Source organism: Tamandua tetradactyla, chromosome 12 (genome assembly GCF_023851605.1).
Source record: "Tamandua tetradactyla isolate mTamTet1 chromosome 12, mTamTet1.pri, whole genome shotgun sequence".
In the NCBI taxonomy this organism is placed as follows: Eukaryota; Metazoa; Chordata; class Mammalia; order Pilosa; family Myrmecophagidae; genus Tamandua; species Tamandua tetradactyla.
The window spans coordinates 21,751,360-21,764,490 of NC_135338.1; the positions used below are offsets into that span (position 1 = coordinate 21,751,360).

General features: G+C 37.4%; 1 protein-coding gene across 5 annotated transcripts in view; it reads right to left on the reverse strand.

Moving 5' to 3' along the window:
* The window catches only part of ZBTB25 (zinc finger and BTB domain containing 25), a 155,095-nt gene extending 142,348 nt beyond the window's left edge, over positions 1–12,747 (reverse strand). For 4 of the 5 annotated variants that reach the window (XM_077122691.1, XM_077122686.1, XM_077122690.1 and 1 more), the window contains exon 1: positions 12,685–12,747. In XM_077122691.1, the coding sequence (XP_076978806.1) occupies positions 12,685–12,737 (53 nt within the window). In that variant the 5' untranslated portion in view covers positions 12,738–12,747. Of the gene's footprint in view, positions 1–12,576 lie in introns of all 5 variants that reach the window. The other variant, XM_077122687.1, reaches the window with a different exon arrangement.
* Between the last annotated feature and the right edge of the window lie 384 nt (positions 12,748–13,131).

A 13,131-nucleotide genomic window follows, 5' to 3' on the forward strand; every position in this document is an offset into this window, starting at 1 on the left:
AAGAGGTCAAGGTAGGGTTCGGGGACCAGCTGCCTGGAAACTGGCAGTAACTTGGGCAACAGTCAGCTGAGAGAAGGAATATATAATAAAAATAGCTAATATTTTATAGTGCTTACTATGTATCAGGCACTATTCACTCATTTACTACTCAATACAACCCTACAAGAGAGGAAATATTAAATGCACTTAACAAATGAAGAATTAAGTAATTTAAAAATTTTACAAATTACAGTTAAGTAATTTACCCAAAGTCACGCTGCTAGTAAGTGGCAGAGAGCTGGATTCAAACCTACAAAATCTAGCTCCAGAGCCCAAATTTGGAGCCTCCTCATCTCCTGGAGGAGTCATAACCTTACATAGCACACACACTGGAGGAGCCTAGGGAATGGTCAGGCCTTACATAAAGACACCCCTCAGAAGTTTCAGGAATGTCTAGAAAGAGAAATCAGGGAGAAACGTGCATTTCCTGTTAGTTAAGCAAATATGGTAACAGCAAAACATTTATACTTACTTGTGGGTAAAGTAGAGGATATAACGGGTAAAAACACTAGTAATTATTACTGATAAAAGGTTGAAAAGCTATATATTTAATGTACCAATATGGAACAATCTCCAAGAGATATTATGTGAAAAAAGCAAAATATAAAACTGTATAGAGGGGGGTGCAATGGTGGCTCAGTGGCAGATTTTTCACTTGCCAAGCACGAGACTTGGGTTCATTTCCTGGTGCCTGCCTATGCAAAAAAAAAAAAAAAAAAAAAACTGTATAAAGAAGACTGTGACTTATGTAAATTGGAGTTGAGTGGTTGTTTCTTTTTAAAGAAGGGAGAGGAATTTATATATAAATATATTTTAGTTTATGTACACATCTCTAGAAAGGTTCAAAGAAGCCAGTAAAATGTTCACTTCTAGGAGGAGATACAGGGAGTAAAGGATCAAGGGTGGGTGAGGAACTATAATCCTTGAATTAAAAAAAAAACCTTTAATTGAAGTTTAATATCATTAATATACCTTTTTTACAACCTCACTTTTTAAAATTATGAAATATTTCAGACAAATAGACAAAAAAGACAATATAACTAACACCCATCTACCCATTATTCAGCATAAAAAACAAATTGCACAAACATAATGGAGACCCCTTGGCATCTCTCCCTCACTGTATTCCCTACAGTGAGGGAATTTCTTGCCTCCAAAGGTAACTACTATCCTGAATTTGGTATTTATGACTCCCTTGTATATCATAACATTCTTACTGCATATACATATAGCCCTAAACAAAGTGTAGTCTCATTTTCATGTTTTACAATTTTATATAGATAACATTATACTTTAGGAATCTTGTAACTTACTTTTATTATTCTACATTCATCTATTACTTTTTAAAACCCTACTTATTCAAACATAATAGTTTTTCACACTTCTTCGCTAATTAACAATAAAGACAAAACCCTTATGCTGGTTTGAAAGGATGTATGTCCCCTAGAAAAGCCATATTTTATTCTAAATCCCATTTCATAAAGACAGAATAATCCTTATTCAATACTGTATGTTTGAAACTGTAATCAGATCATCTCCCTGGATGATGTGATTTAATCAAGAGTGATTGTTAAACTGGATTAGGTGATGACATGTCTCCACCCATTTGGGTGGGTCTTGATAAGTTTCTGGAGTCCTATAAAGAGGAAACATTTTGGAGAATGAAAGAGATTCAGAGAGAGCAGAGCAGAACGACATAGCTACGAGAGGCAGAGACCACCAGCTAGTGACATTTGGAGACGAAGAAGGAAAAAGTCTCCCAGGGAGCTTCATGAAACAGGAAGCCAGGAGAAGCAGCTAGCAGATGACGCTGTTTGCCATGTGCCTTTCCAGATGAGAGAGAAACTCTGTGTTGGTCACGTGCCTTCTCACTTGAGAGAGAAACCCTGAACTTCATCGGCCTTCTTGAACCAAGGTGTCTTTCACTGGATGCCTTTGATTGGACAGTTCTATAGACTTGCTGTAATTGGGACATTTTCTCAGCCTTAAGAACTGTAAACTAACAACTTATTAAATTCCCCCTTTTAAAAAGCTATTCAGTTTCTGGTATATTGCATTGCAGCAGCTAGCAAACTAGAACACCTTATCCCTTACCATCTTATTTTAAACACATTTAAGCAGCACTAAAATACGAATAACAGAATCTACAGAAACTTGATCTTATTCTCTAAAAATACAAAGAAAAATCCAAATTGTGAATATTGTTGTAAAAGGCTATTAAACCAAAACAGTCACAACTTATTATTATTTACCCCGTTTCTGATTCTAAAACACCACTGATTTACAAGGAGACCAAAAACACAAAACAAAACTCTGTATCAAAAATTTTGGTATATAAAATACACATCGTAGAATGAATTAGCTCCAATTAAATTATCTTAAACTAGCCTTACAAATTTATTTAAAAAAAAAAAACCTGAGTGGTTCAGTGGTAGAATGCTTGTCTCTCATGCAGAGACCAGGGTTTGACTCTAGGACCACGCACCCAAAATAAGAAATTTTAAAAAACCCCGAAACTCTCATAGATCATTAACATTTTCATCAATTCTTCTAATATACTATTAGTGCATTAGTATATTAAACCATTGAACCATATGGAAATGAAAAATGGCAGACTAAAAAAGCCACACATACAAAAATCTTGTGTTTAATGGTCTATGAGTAATAATAATTCTTCACTTGTTCAACACATATTTTTGAAGAGAAATTTAATAAGGGAAACAATAATTTGAAGGTATGCAATGTACAATGCAGGGGGACAGGGAAACAAAATCAGACCTAGATACTGTACTCAAGAAGATTAAAGGCTAATGGGGAAGACGAAACATAAAACATAGTAATTATGAAATGAGGTAAAAAGCATTAAGTGCCATAAAAGCAGTTCAGAGAAGATACTGCAAGGTAGAGATAAATAACAGGCGACCCAGTGGAAAATAAGGTATTTGAACTGAACTACACGAACAGGCAGGCATAGAGCAGAGCATTCTAAGCAGAAAGAAAAAAAAAGAATAAGTAAAATTACCATGAGGGATATGAATATTTAGACAAAAGAATTCCATGTGGCAAGGAGAAAACGAAGTAGAAGGAAATAATGAGAGACGGGGTCAGCTCACAGAGCTCACAGTAACTGCAAGACTCAAAGATACCCTGGTTCTATCAGAAACGAACTATGTAAAATGCTTAAGAATGGTCAGAAACTTATTCTGTGGGAGGGAGATCATAGTATTTAAACCTTGGACTCTGGAATTGCACTCTGGAATTGCACAGCCTGGATTTAAATTATAACCCTGCCATTTACTAGCTGTGTGATTTTGACAAGCTACTTAACTTCCTGGGCTTTGGTTTCTTCATTTTAAAAATATTGATAATTACAATATCTATCTCATGAGTTGTTATTATATTGATTAATGCTCATAAGCACTTAGAACAGTGGGGCCCACAGTAAGTATTCAATAAAAACTAGTTATCATCATCACTACCACCATCATTAAGGCTATGATTCAAGATTACTCTAGCAGTACGGTATAAAAAAAGATTAGCAAGGGAAAGGCATTAAAAAATACAGCCAGCCAGAGGACTACTGTAATATCTGAGTAATGGCAGTGGGAATAAAGGAAAGAATTAAGAGATACAGGAGATGTTGAACTGATGTTTAGCAGTAATTGGATGCGGTCAATCAGAGAAGATCAAGTCAAAGGTGAGTCTCAGAATTCCATCTTGCATACCTAGAAGAATTCTTTCGTTCCTTCAGCTCATATTTGTAAAATAACTGCTATGGGCTAATATAAAGGTAGGATCCCAAAACAGCAGAGAAGAGGCACAGAAACTGGGTTGGTGAGAGTTAAGTTCCATTTTGGACATAGTGAGTTTAAGCTATCTATCTCAGGATATCTAAGTAGAAATGTTAAGGGGTCAATGGAGACGATAGGAATGAAGACCTAGAGAGGGCATGACTGGAGAGAAAGAGGAGGCCTCTGAAATGAAAAGGCGGAAGTTGTCAAGAGCAGATGGAACCATAGAGTAGAATGGGAGAGAAAAAAAGCTAAAATAAATCCTTGGAAAACACAGAATAAGCACAGAAGGTGAAAGGAAGAAAAAAACATACTATCATTGAGGGAAATAAAAGGAGATGAAGGAAAGGAGAGAAATTTGGAGGGAGCAATGGTGTAAAATGCTATACAGAAACATGGGAGCAAGGCCCATTATGAATACCTTCAAGGGTGGTGACCAAGAGGTTCCTGGTGATCTCTGACAACTACTCAGGGCAGCATCAAGGGCAAAAATAGCTCACTGCAAAGGGTTTTTGGAAAGCAGAGGCCATGAAGGGAAGGCACAGATAGGATAGGACAAGGAAGGAGCTGCAGATCAAAGGGAAACTTTAAGGCTGAAGGGGAGCAGATTCTCTAGAGCCAGAAAAGATGCAATCAAAAGTCTAACAGTTAGTTTTCGAGAAGAGGGATCTCTTCTGACAGTGGAAAGGAGATGGTTCAGGTGGGGGGAAGGAATTTAAGAGTACTCTTTTAGATGAATATTGATTTACAAAGTATGAAGTAAGTTCATATGCAGAGGGAGGAGGTGAATTTAAAATCTGAAAAAAGTGAAAGAAATTTGGAATAATCCCTAACTCTAACACAGAGCACTGAAGTTTACAGAGGCTTTCACTTAAATCTCCTTGTTCTTCAGTCTGGATAACTACTTCTGTTAACCTGTTAAGTCCACTCTTTTTTCTGTCATTTCTGTTAAGCCTTTTCAGTGAACATTCCATTTCAAATATTATATTTTCAGTTATAAAATTTCCATTTCATTCTATTTAAAAGTTTCTATTTTTCTGCTGAGACTTGCTTGTTGTTACATTACAAGTTTGTTTTGCTTTATGTCCTTGAGCAAGGTTATGATGGTTGCTTTAAATTTTCTCGACTAAATCTAACCTGTAGGTCATGTTGGGGTCAGTTTCCCTTGATTAGGTTGAAGGTTTCCTGTTTTTCCATGTCTAGATATTTCAGATTATATTCTAGACATTGTAATAAATGCAGCAGAGACTCTAGATTCTGAAATATTCTTCCAAAGAGGTTGGGTTTTGTTTGTTTGAGCAGATAATTAGCTCACCTGGGCTTAAACTCCAAATTCTGCCTCTGTTGCAGCAGACTACAGCTACAATTTGTTCAGGTTTTTTATTTTTTGCCTTCACTGTGCTGCTTGGAGGATGCTCCGTGCATGTACAGTTCAGGGGTAGGCAAAAGACTTGCAGTTTTTTACACATTATTTGGGGTTCTCCCCCACTATGTCCTTTCTAGAATTTTTCCCCTTACTGTCCAGCTGTATGGTAAGCTGAACTCTGTACTCTTTTCTTCAAGCAAGACTGTAAATAATTATCCCAGTTTTGGCCATCCCCTCTTGTCACCAACCGGGGCCCCCTCTTAAGCTAAAAGCCATAAAAATGGAAATTAACTCATTGCTTTTCCTTTTTTTCAAGTGTAGACCACACTCCAGTTTTTGTCTGCTTTCTGTCACTCTCCAATGCCTGCTAGTAGTTAAAAAAAATTTTTTCCCAGTGTATAGTTTCTATCTGTAGGAGAACTATCTCCAGAAGAAACTATGCAGCCATCAACTTTTATCAGTAGCATTAAAAATTTTGAATTGCTTACACTCTTAAACTACTAAAGATTGCAAAGAATTCTTGCTTACATAGGTTATATTTATCATTTACTATGTTAGAAAAAAGTGAGAAATATTAAAAATATTTAATTCATTTTAAATAACAATAACCCATTAATTGAAGTAATATTTTTTCCTAAAAAAATCTATTTTTTAAAAGAATTGTAAGTGGCACAAGAAGTCTCACAGTATCCATGTGTCTGTGCAGTTTACAGTTTCCTGCCAAAAGGATTTATAATGCCACAGAACATAGAGAACGCAGATCCATGTACAAAGCATTCAGAGTAGGGAAACAGCATTTTGGCATCACTCAGTTGCTGCTTGCATTCTTCTAAGAGTAATTAAAGAAGCAGACTCCAGAAGCACCCACTGATAAGAACTCAGTCACTTAAATTATAAATTAATTATATTTTGAATAAGACCATGTTTTAACTAAATTAACTGAAGTAAGAAGTGAACATCCCAGCTTTGACAGTTTGAGGAGTCAAGGATCCAGACTGTCAGGAATTTTCCTCTAGCCACATAAGTTAAGGAAATTATCAGTAATCAGTAGGGGAAATGGAGAAATAGAGGCTGATATGTGAACAGTAATGTTTATTAAAGGTTCTGTATATAATTCTCATTTAAGAGTATGAATTTAGTCATCCTTAACAAAACTTTTTGTCATCTTAAGAAAGAATTAAGTTAAAGAACCCTTGTAAATTCTATTAAAGAAATGTATCTGAACAGAATATTAACAGTTAAGACCCTGGTACACAGAGAAGACAAATCCAGGCACACAGGATGTACCCTCTCCTCCATGTTACTTTGTGTAAAAGAATAAAAATAGATTTAATATCCTGAAAACATTTTTTTAAATGTCTCCAAATTTTTTTTAAAAAAGGAGAAAAGTGGCATTGTTTTATGTTTTTGTAAACCTTTTAAATATCTGGCTTTAAAAAATACAGATGGATTCTTATATCTGCTTCTGCATTCAATCTGTTGCCATATGTTGTTTTACTTGAAGTATATAAAGAGAATTTGCTCTAGCAAAAAGGAAAATCTTGTAATTGCACTTAAAGAGGTTTTAGAAACTTCCAGAAGTCCTTAGACCACACTTTGAGAACCACTGCCCTACACTATCTTTTTATTTTATTTGTAAAAAAATTTTATTAATAAAACCAATCAACATACAAAATGAACATACTTTTTTCTATCACATAGTTGTATATTCATCATCATGATCATTTCTTAGAACATCTGCATCAATTCAGAAAAAGAAATAAAAAGAAAGCAGAAAAAAAATTCATACATACCTACCCCTTACCCCTCCCTTTCATTGATCACTAACATTTCAGTCTACTAAATTTATTTTAACATTTGTTCCCCCTATTATTTATTTATTTTTAATCCATATGTTTTACTCATCTGTCCATAAGGTAGATAAAAGAAGCATCAGACACAAGGTTTTCACAATTACACAGTCACACTGTGAAAGCTATATCATTAGACAATCATCTTCAAGAAACATGGTTACTGGAACATAGCTCTATATTTTCAGGCAGTTCCCTCCAGCCCCTACACTATGTTTTTTGATCAATTCAAGTCTGACTTTAAGTTCAAGTACTCTTACTACAAAACTCCTATCTAGAACTTTCAACATAAGTAGTGATGATAGATTTTTCACATGTTGGATCAAATAAGGTGATAAATTTTCCAATTTTATAAAATGAAACAAATTCAGATCTGTTAAAAAAAATAACTAATATACCTAATATATTCATTCAAACTTGTTTCCATAAGAAAACCTTGATATTTTAAAGCAACACAACCAGATTTTACCTCAATCCAATCCATTGCAAAGTAGTAAGAACATTTTCTAATACAACCTGCTTTGCAAATTATTGACTAGTCTTTACACATTTTGGGGGCATAATTTTTCTATTTATGAAAATATAATATATAATATTATAATTATATTATATTATAATATATAATATAATATAATATTATATTATATTATAATATATATTATATGAATATTATATAATAGAATATTATATTCTATATAATAGAATATTATATAGAATATTATATAATAGAATATTATATAGAATATTATATAATAGAATATTATATTCTATAGAATATTCTATAGAATATTATATTCTATAGAATATTATATGGAATAGACAAAGTTTCTTATGCATACAACAAGCTCTTAAAAGTTACATTTGAGAACTTTGGGTGGAAATTTTAAGATGTGAGAGAGGTCGCAGAAAAATAATCGATCATTTTATTATGTTTACAAATACTAGAACCAAAATGTAAGAATGCTATACTTAAAAGCTTTAGCTGTTATCAAAATGATGTTTATAACAATAGGTTTTGCTTTGATATTTAAGAGACTACAAAAACCTTATTTACTTTTTAGACTGTAGCAACTCTGGATTAGCTCAAACTACATACGGTAGCTATACTGTTGTCTGTTTAATTCAAAAGTAGTTTGATATTCATCATCTTTGATTTTTAAAAATCTATTGCATTAGTTAGTCTAACCTCTCAGATCTATGGTAGCTAGAATGATGACCTGGACTACATGACTCTTTACTCTCTCAGGCTGTAAGAATCCTTAATAAAAAAGGAAAGAAGGGTCTAGGTCATCTGTTTCTGTGAAACCAAATGATCTGTACGTCCCTACTATTGTGACTTTATGAATAAAGAGTAACGTGTAGCTTTTCTGAGCTACTTACTCATAGTCATAAATAATCAAAGGTAAAAGCAAAAATATTCATACTGCCACAGGATAAAATACTTCATACAACGATTTTAACTTTGTAATGGTACTTGTACATAATTGTGTGAGGTGTGATATTTTATTACCTAAAGAACGTAATAATGTTTGTGGAAATCACTTTATCTTGGAACATTGGCTGTTATCACTGACTGTACTATAAAACTTTTTATGGAGAGCTGTACTTACTACCAAGTCCTACCCCAGACTAACTGAAACAAAATTGTTATGGGTAAGGCAAAGATCCCTTTTTAACAAGCTCCCCAGGTTTGGAGCAGCTAGAAGAAAAAGTGAAAAAATTGTGGAACTGTAACACACACCAAACTTTAAAATCTGTTGTATAACTCCTTGTTAAAATGTACTTGGAAATTTATTGCTTTTTTGTATATGTTATTTTTCACAGTTAAAAAAAAAGAAAAAAGAAATGCTCCCCAAGTGATTCTAATATTTTAACTCAATTAAGAACCTATGCTTCAGAAGAACAAAGGACCAAGGGAGTATTTCATCCTCTAAAATTAGAGAGAAAAAAAGCAATTTCACGAGGGAATGTTCAAGGTGTAAGAACTATATGGACTACATTAAATGATCAAAAATCAACAATGTAATTCTAACTTTAAACTCAAAAATTGGCCAGATTAAGACACAAAAGTGCTCCAAACTAGTTAGGTGGGTGGGTAGGGATGGAGGAAACACCATTTTCAGGGTTTTTTTTTTTCCCCAAGTATTTAGGAAAAAAGAATTATTTACTCTCATATTCCACCAGACCTATTTTCATAATATCTAAAAATTATATCAAAATTCCAAACCAGAAAACACTATTTGAAGTACAACCAGCAGTCATTCTGTGCATCAGCTTTATATTCACTGAGAATGTTAGACAAAAGGGTAAGGAGTAGACTTGGTAGATGATACAGGAAGAGCAGTTATACTTTAAAGGCTTTAACAGAACAGGGCAACATTAGTTTGGGGCCTCCTGCCTCCTGGCTGCCACAGCCAGTCTTCTACATCTCTAACTTTCATCTAATCAACATTATGGGATGCCTGATAAAGCTGTGGCACCAGGCAAACAAGAATGCTAACACTGATGAGTGCAAACTGCTAATGAACCTTAAAAAAAAATCTGAACTCTGTGAAAGAAAGGAAAGGATTATTCTTGGTTCACCAAAAAAAATAGACTACATTTCTGATAGGGAAAACTAAGGCATTCAAAGGACAAGAGAAAGCTGGGGGGAGAAAAAAGAGAGAAAGCTGGAAAACAGCAATGCTAGTATAGACCTAGAATACAGCACAGGCGTGAGTGATTATAACTTCTGTTGAACCAATACTTCCTCAGCTGCGGAACTACAGACATGTTAGTTACCCGCATGGGCTATTAAAACCCTGTGCTTAAAGGGTGTAGAGTTTTCAGAAGGAAGAAAAAGTCAATGCATCATCACTGATTTGTAATCAGAAAAGACACAAATTAGAAATAGCTGGTTAGCATTATACACATTTTCTTCTCCAGACAAGGTGAAATATACTAAACAAAGAATCCTGCTAGTAAAGGAAAAGCAGAGGTGTAAATAAATTCAAAATAAATTCCATCAGTAATCTGAAACAAATGTTTGCTTCAAACACTCTTTTCTCTTACTCTACTCTCCCTAAGCCGGTTCAGTAGCAGTATCTTTCCTATTCTTGAGAGAATAATATTGTTTTTCTTATTACTAATAGCTATTACTATTATATTATTTAAAATTATACAATAGCTACCACTACTATATGCAATGTCTTGCCCTAAGTGCTCTGTGTAAACTGTGTTTGAATCCTCACCTTGATCATATGTTATTTTTTTTTATGTGTTGCTTTTATTTCCACTATACTGATGAGGAAAACAGGCTTATGACACACAACTAGCAAATGGTATAAAGTAGGGATAAAAAAGTCAAGTCCAACTCCATAGCCTGTGCTGTTAACTATTAATATTGCTCTTAACATTGCTCTCTCAGACCTGCTCAAATTAAGTTCTGCTTGCAAAACACTGAAGTTCACATACTATTTGGAGTAAAGAAGCAGAAAGGGAGCACAGGAAGTGGTGGAGTAGTCTTTTATAAATTATCAAGAAAGCAACACCTGCAGTGCTTTCTTCAGACAAGGAAAAGTCTGGCAATAATACTTAAAAAACAAAAACCCAACAATTATTTTCCGGCTCACTTATAGCCGGAAAACAGACAAGTTTTTCTTTAACAAGATGGTTATTTACGGATCATAGTAAATAAATCACTTTGGTTCAGTGGTGGAGACGGCATGATGCAACATTTCCCAGCATAGCTCTCGCCAGGATATTTTATGACCAAGGCACTTGGGCCTCTCCTCTCCAGCTAGACAGCCTGGCTCCTTCTCATTCCCCTCAGGAGATAGGGTGGAAGTGCACAGCTCCACTTTCTAAGGCATACAGGGCAGCTGAAAGTCCTGCTTGGCCTCTCTGGGCAACCACAGGCGCCAATAAATCAGCCACAGGCAATTCTCTCATCCCCTTCCCTGCTTGAAGTGGTGGCAAGATATAATGCAAAAGAGCACTGACTGAACTTAGGAGATAAATGATCAAGCTTGAATTCTAGAGCAAATGACTGCATCATCACAGCCAGGTAAATCTCTTCGAGCCACTAGTTTCGTAATTTATAACATGGACACAGTACCAACACCTTTTTGGTAAAACTCAAAATCACCAGGAAAGCAGCTAGTATGGGAACTGGCCTACTGTAGGTACTGAATAAACAGTGACCCAACCTGAGCAGAATCTTCTTCCAAGTGAGAAATTTGGGGCAGGGCTGGGCAAAAAGGTGTAGCAGGACATGTGGGGCTCCTCCTCCCTCACTTGCTGCCCATCCCTAAGATGTTCCACTGTTTCCTGATTACCTCCCAGCCATTAGAATTAATCTATTCCATGTCCTATACCTCCAGTGTTCTGTTCTCTATTAGGAGCTAATGCTTGGTAATGGATTCATAATTTAGCCTTAACTAAAACATCCAGATTGCTAAAGAGATTTTGATGCCTTAACCTGACCAATATTGCAAATGTTGTTATTCTCACGGAGGTATAGGAGTAAAGTTTTGGCAGGATGGTTTTTCAGCTGGGAAATGCAGCATGGGCAGCCACTATCACCTAAACATAGTGCCAACCCCATTCCATAAAATAGTAGTGCCACCGCATACTAACAAAGCCTGATTTCTCAATAACCTGAACCAAATCAAGCCAAGTGTAATTATCTCTGGCAACTAGTCTCCACAGTGAGTGGGTGAAATTGGCACTGCAGTTCTGGTGTGGTGGAAAAGAGCAATGCCCAAGTCCTGCAATCTATGCTACTGAGAACTGTAGGACCTCCATGCTCTTTAGGCCTGATGTCTTCACCTCTAAAATGAAAGGGCTGAATTGGATTTTCTTTTAGACCCACTAAGCTGAAATACCTGATTCCAAGATGTACTTTATACACTTGACAAAATCCTGTGTAAGAATCAATAGCTCTACCAAAAGGACTTGAATCTCAACAGAATGAACTCCATATTTGACCCCTTGGGGAAAAACAGTCATTAATTTTTTCAATATGTTTTAAGCTGCTGTCAAGTTCAAGGTTCAGCGGTAGGTGCTACATAAGCAGCCTCACCACAGCGTCACCCAGAGGGAAGGCATAGATAGGGTAGGCTTCAAAAAGAAAACTTGGGTTTACTTAGAAGAAGACTAATAAAGTTTGAAAAATGAAAGATCTGAATTATAAGGAACCTTAAAAATTGGATAATCCCAAACTGGAGGGGAGTGTGCACGGGAGGAGCGGAATCCTCGCAGCCTACACCTGGAGACCCGTCCCTTGCAGGAGCCGTAGGCACTGCTCACCGGGGGACCTGCAGGCCCTTCCCGCGAGGGGGGTGCACTGGGGCCCGTGACAGAGAGATCCCTGTGCCTTGGTTGCGACCCCGCGCCTTGTCTATGCCTCCAGGGTCTGCAGGCTGCCCTAGGCAGGTAGCGAGGGTAGGTGCTGGGGCATCCTCGGCCCAGCGCTCACTCGCAACTGTCATTTTCCTCTCCTACTCTGACTGAAGTCTCAGATAAACCAAATACCCTTCTCCCCGCCTACTTGCATCAGTCCCGCGACCGGTCCAGCTGCAGGCCACCGCATCTGGCGGCTCGCGGCGGGAGGGACTGAGACCCAAGCAGGAAACAGAGGCTGGGTCGCGTCGCTTACCCAGACGCCGCCGCGGCGGCAGGCCGACTCCTCCGTACGGGAGGGGCGGGCATCCGCGCCGCGCACAGCACGCGGCGGCGCCGAATCACGCACTTCGCGGGTCGCTCTCGCGCGGCTTTCGGCACCGGCCGCCCCACTATCGTCCCACGTGACCGTGCGCCTGGTACCCGGAGAACGGCGGCCACTGGGGCCAGGGTGTGCGTGCGTGCGTACGTGCGCGCCCGCTGGCCTGAGTGACAGGGCGGGGGTTTGCACGCGCTTCGGACGCTGCTGTTGCCCCCACGGACCCCAGTCCTGACTTTCTAGGCGGAAGTGTGGGAACAAGCCTCAGCGTCACTGGCTCCTACACACAACCGCGTGACCCGGGGACTTTCCCCAGGGCGTGCAAAAGCACAGGCACCCTCTCATTTCTGGGGTGAGGGTGGGGGCTGGGAGGGATGCGCCCGC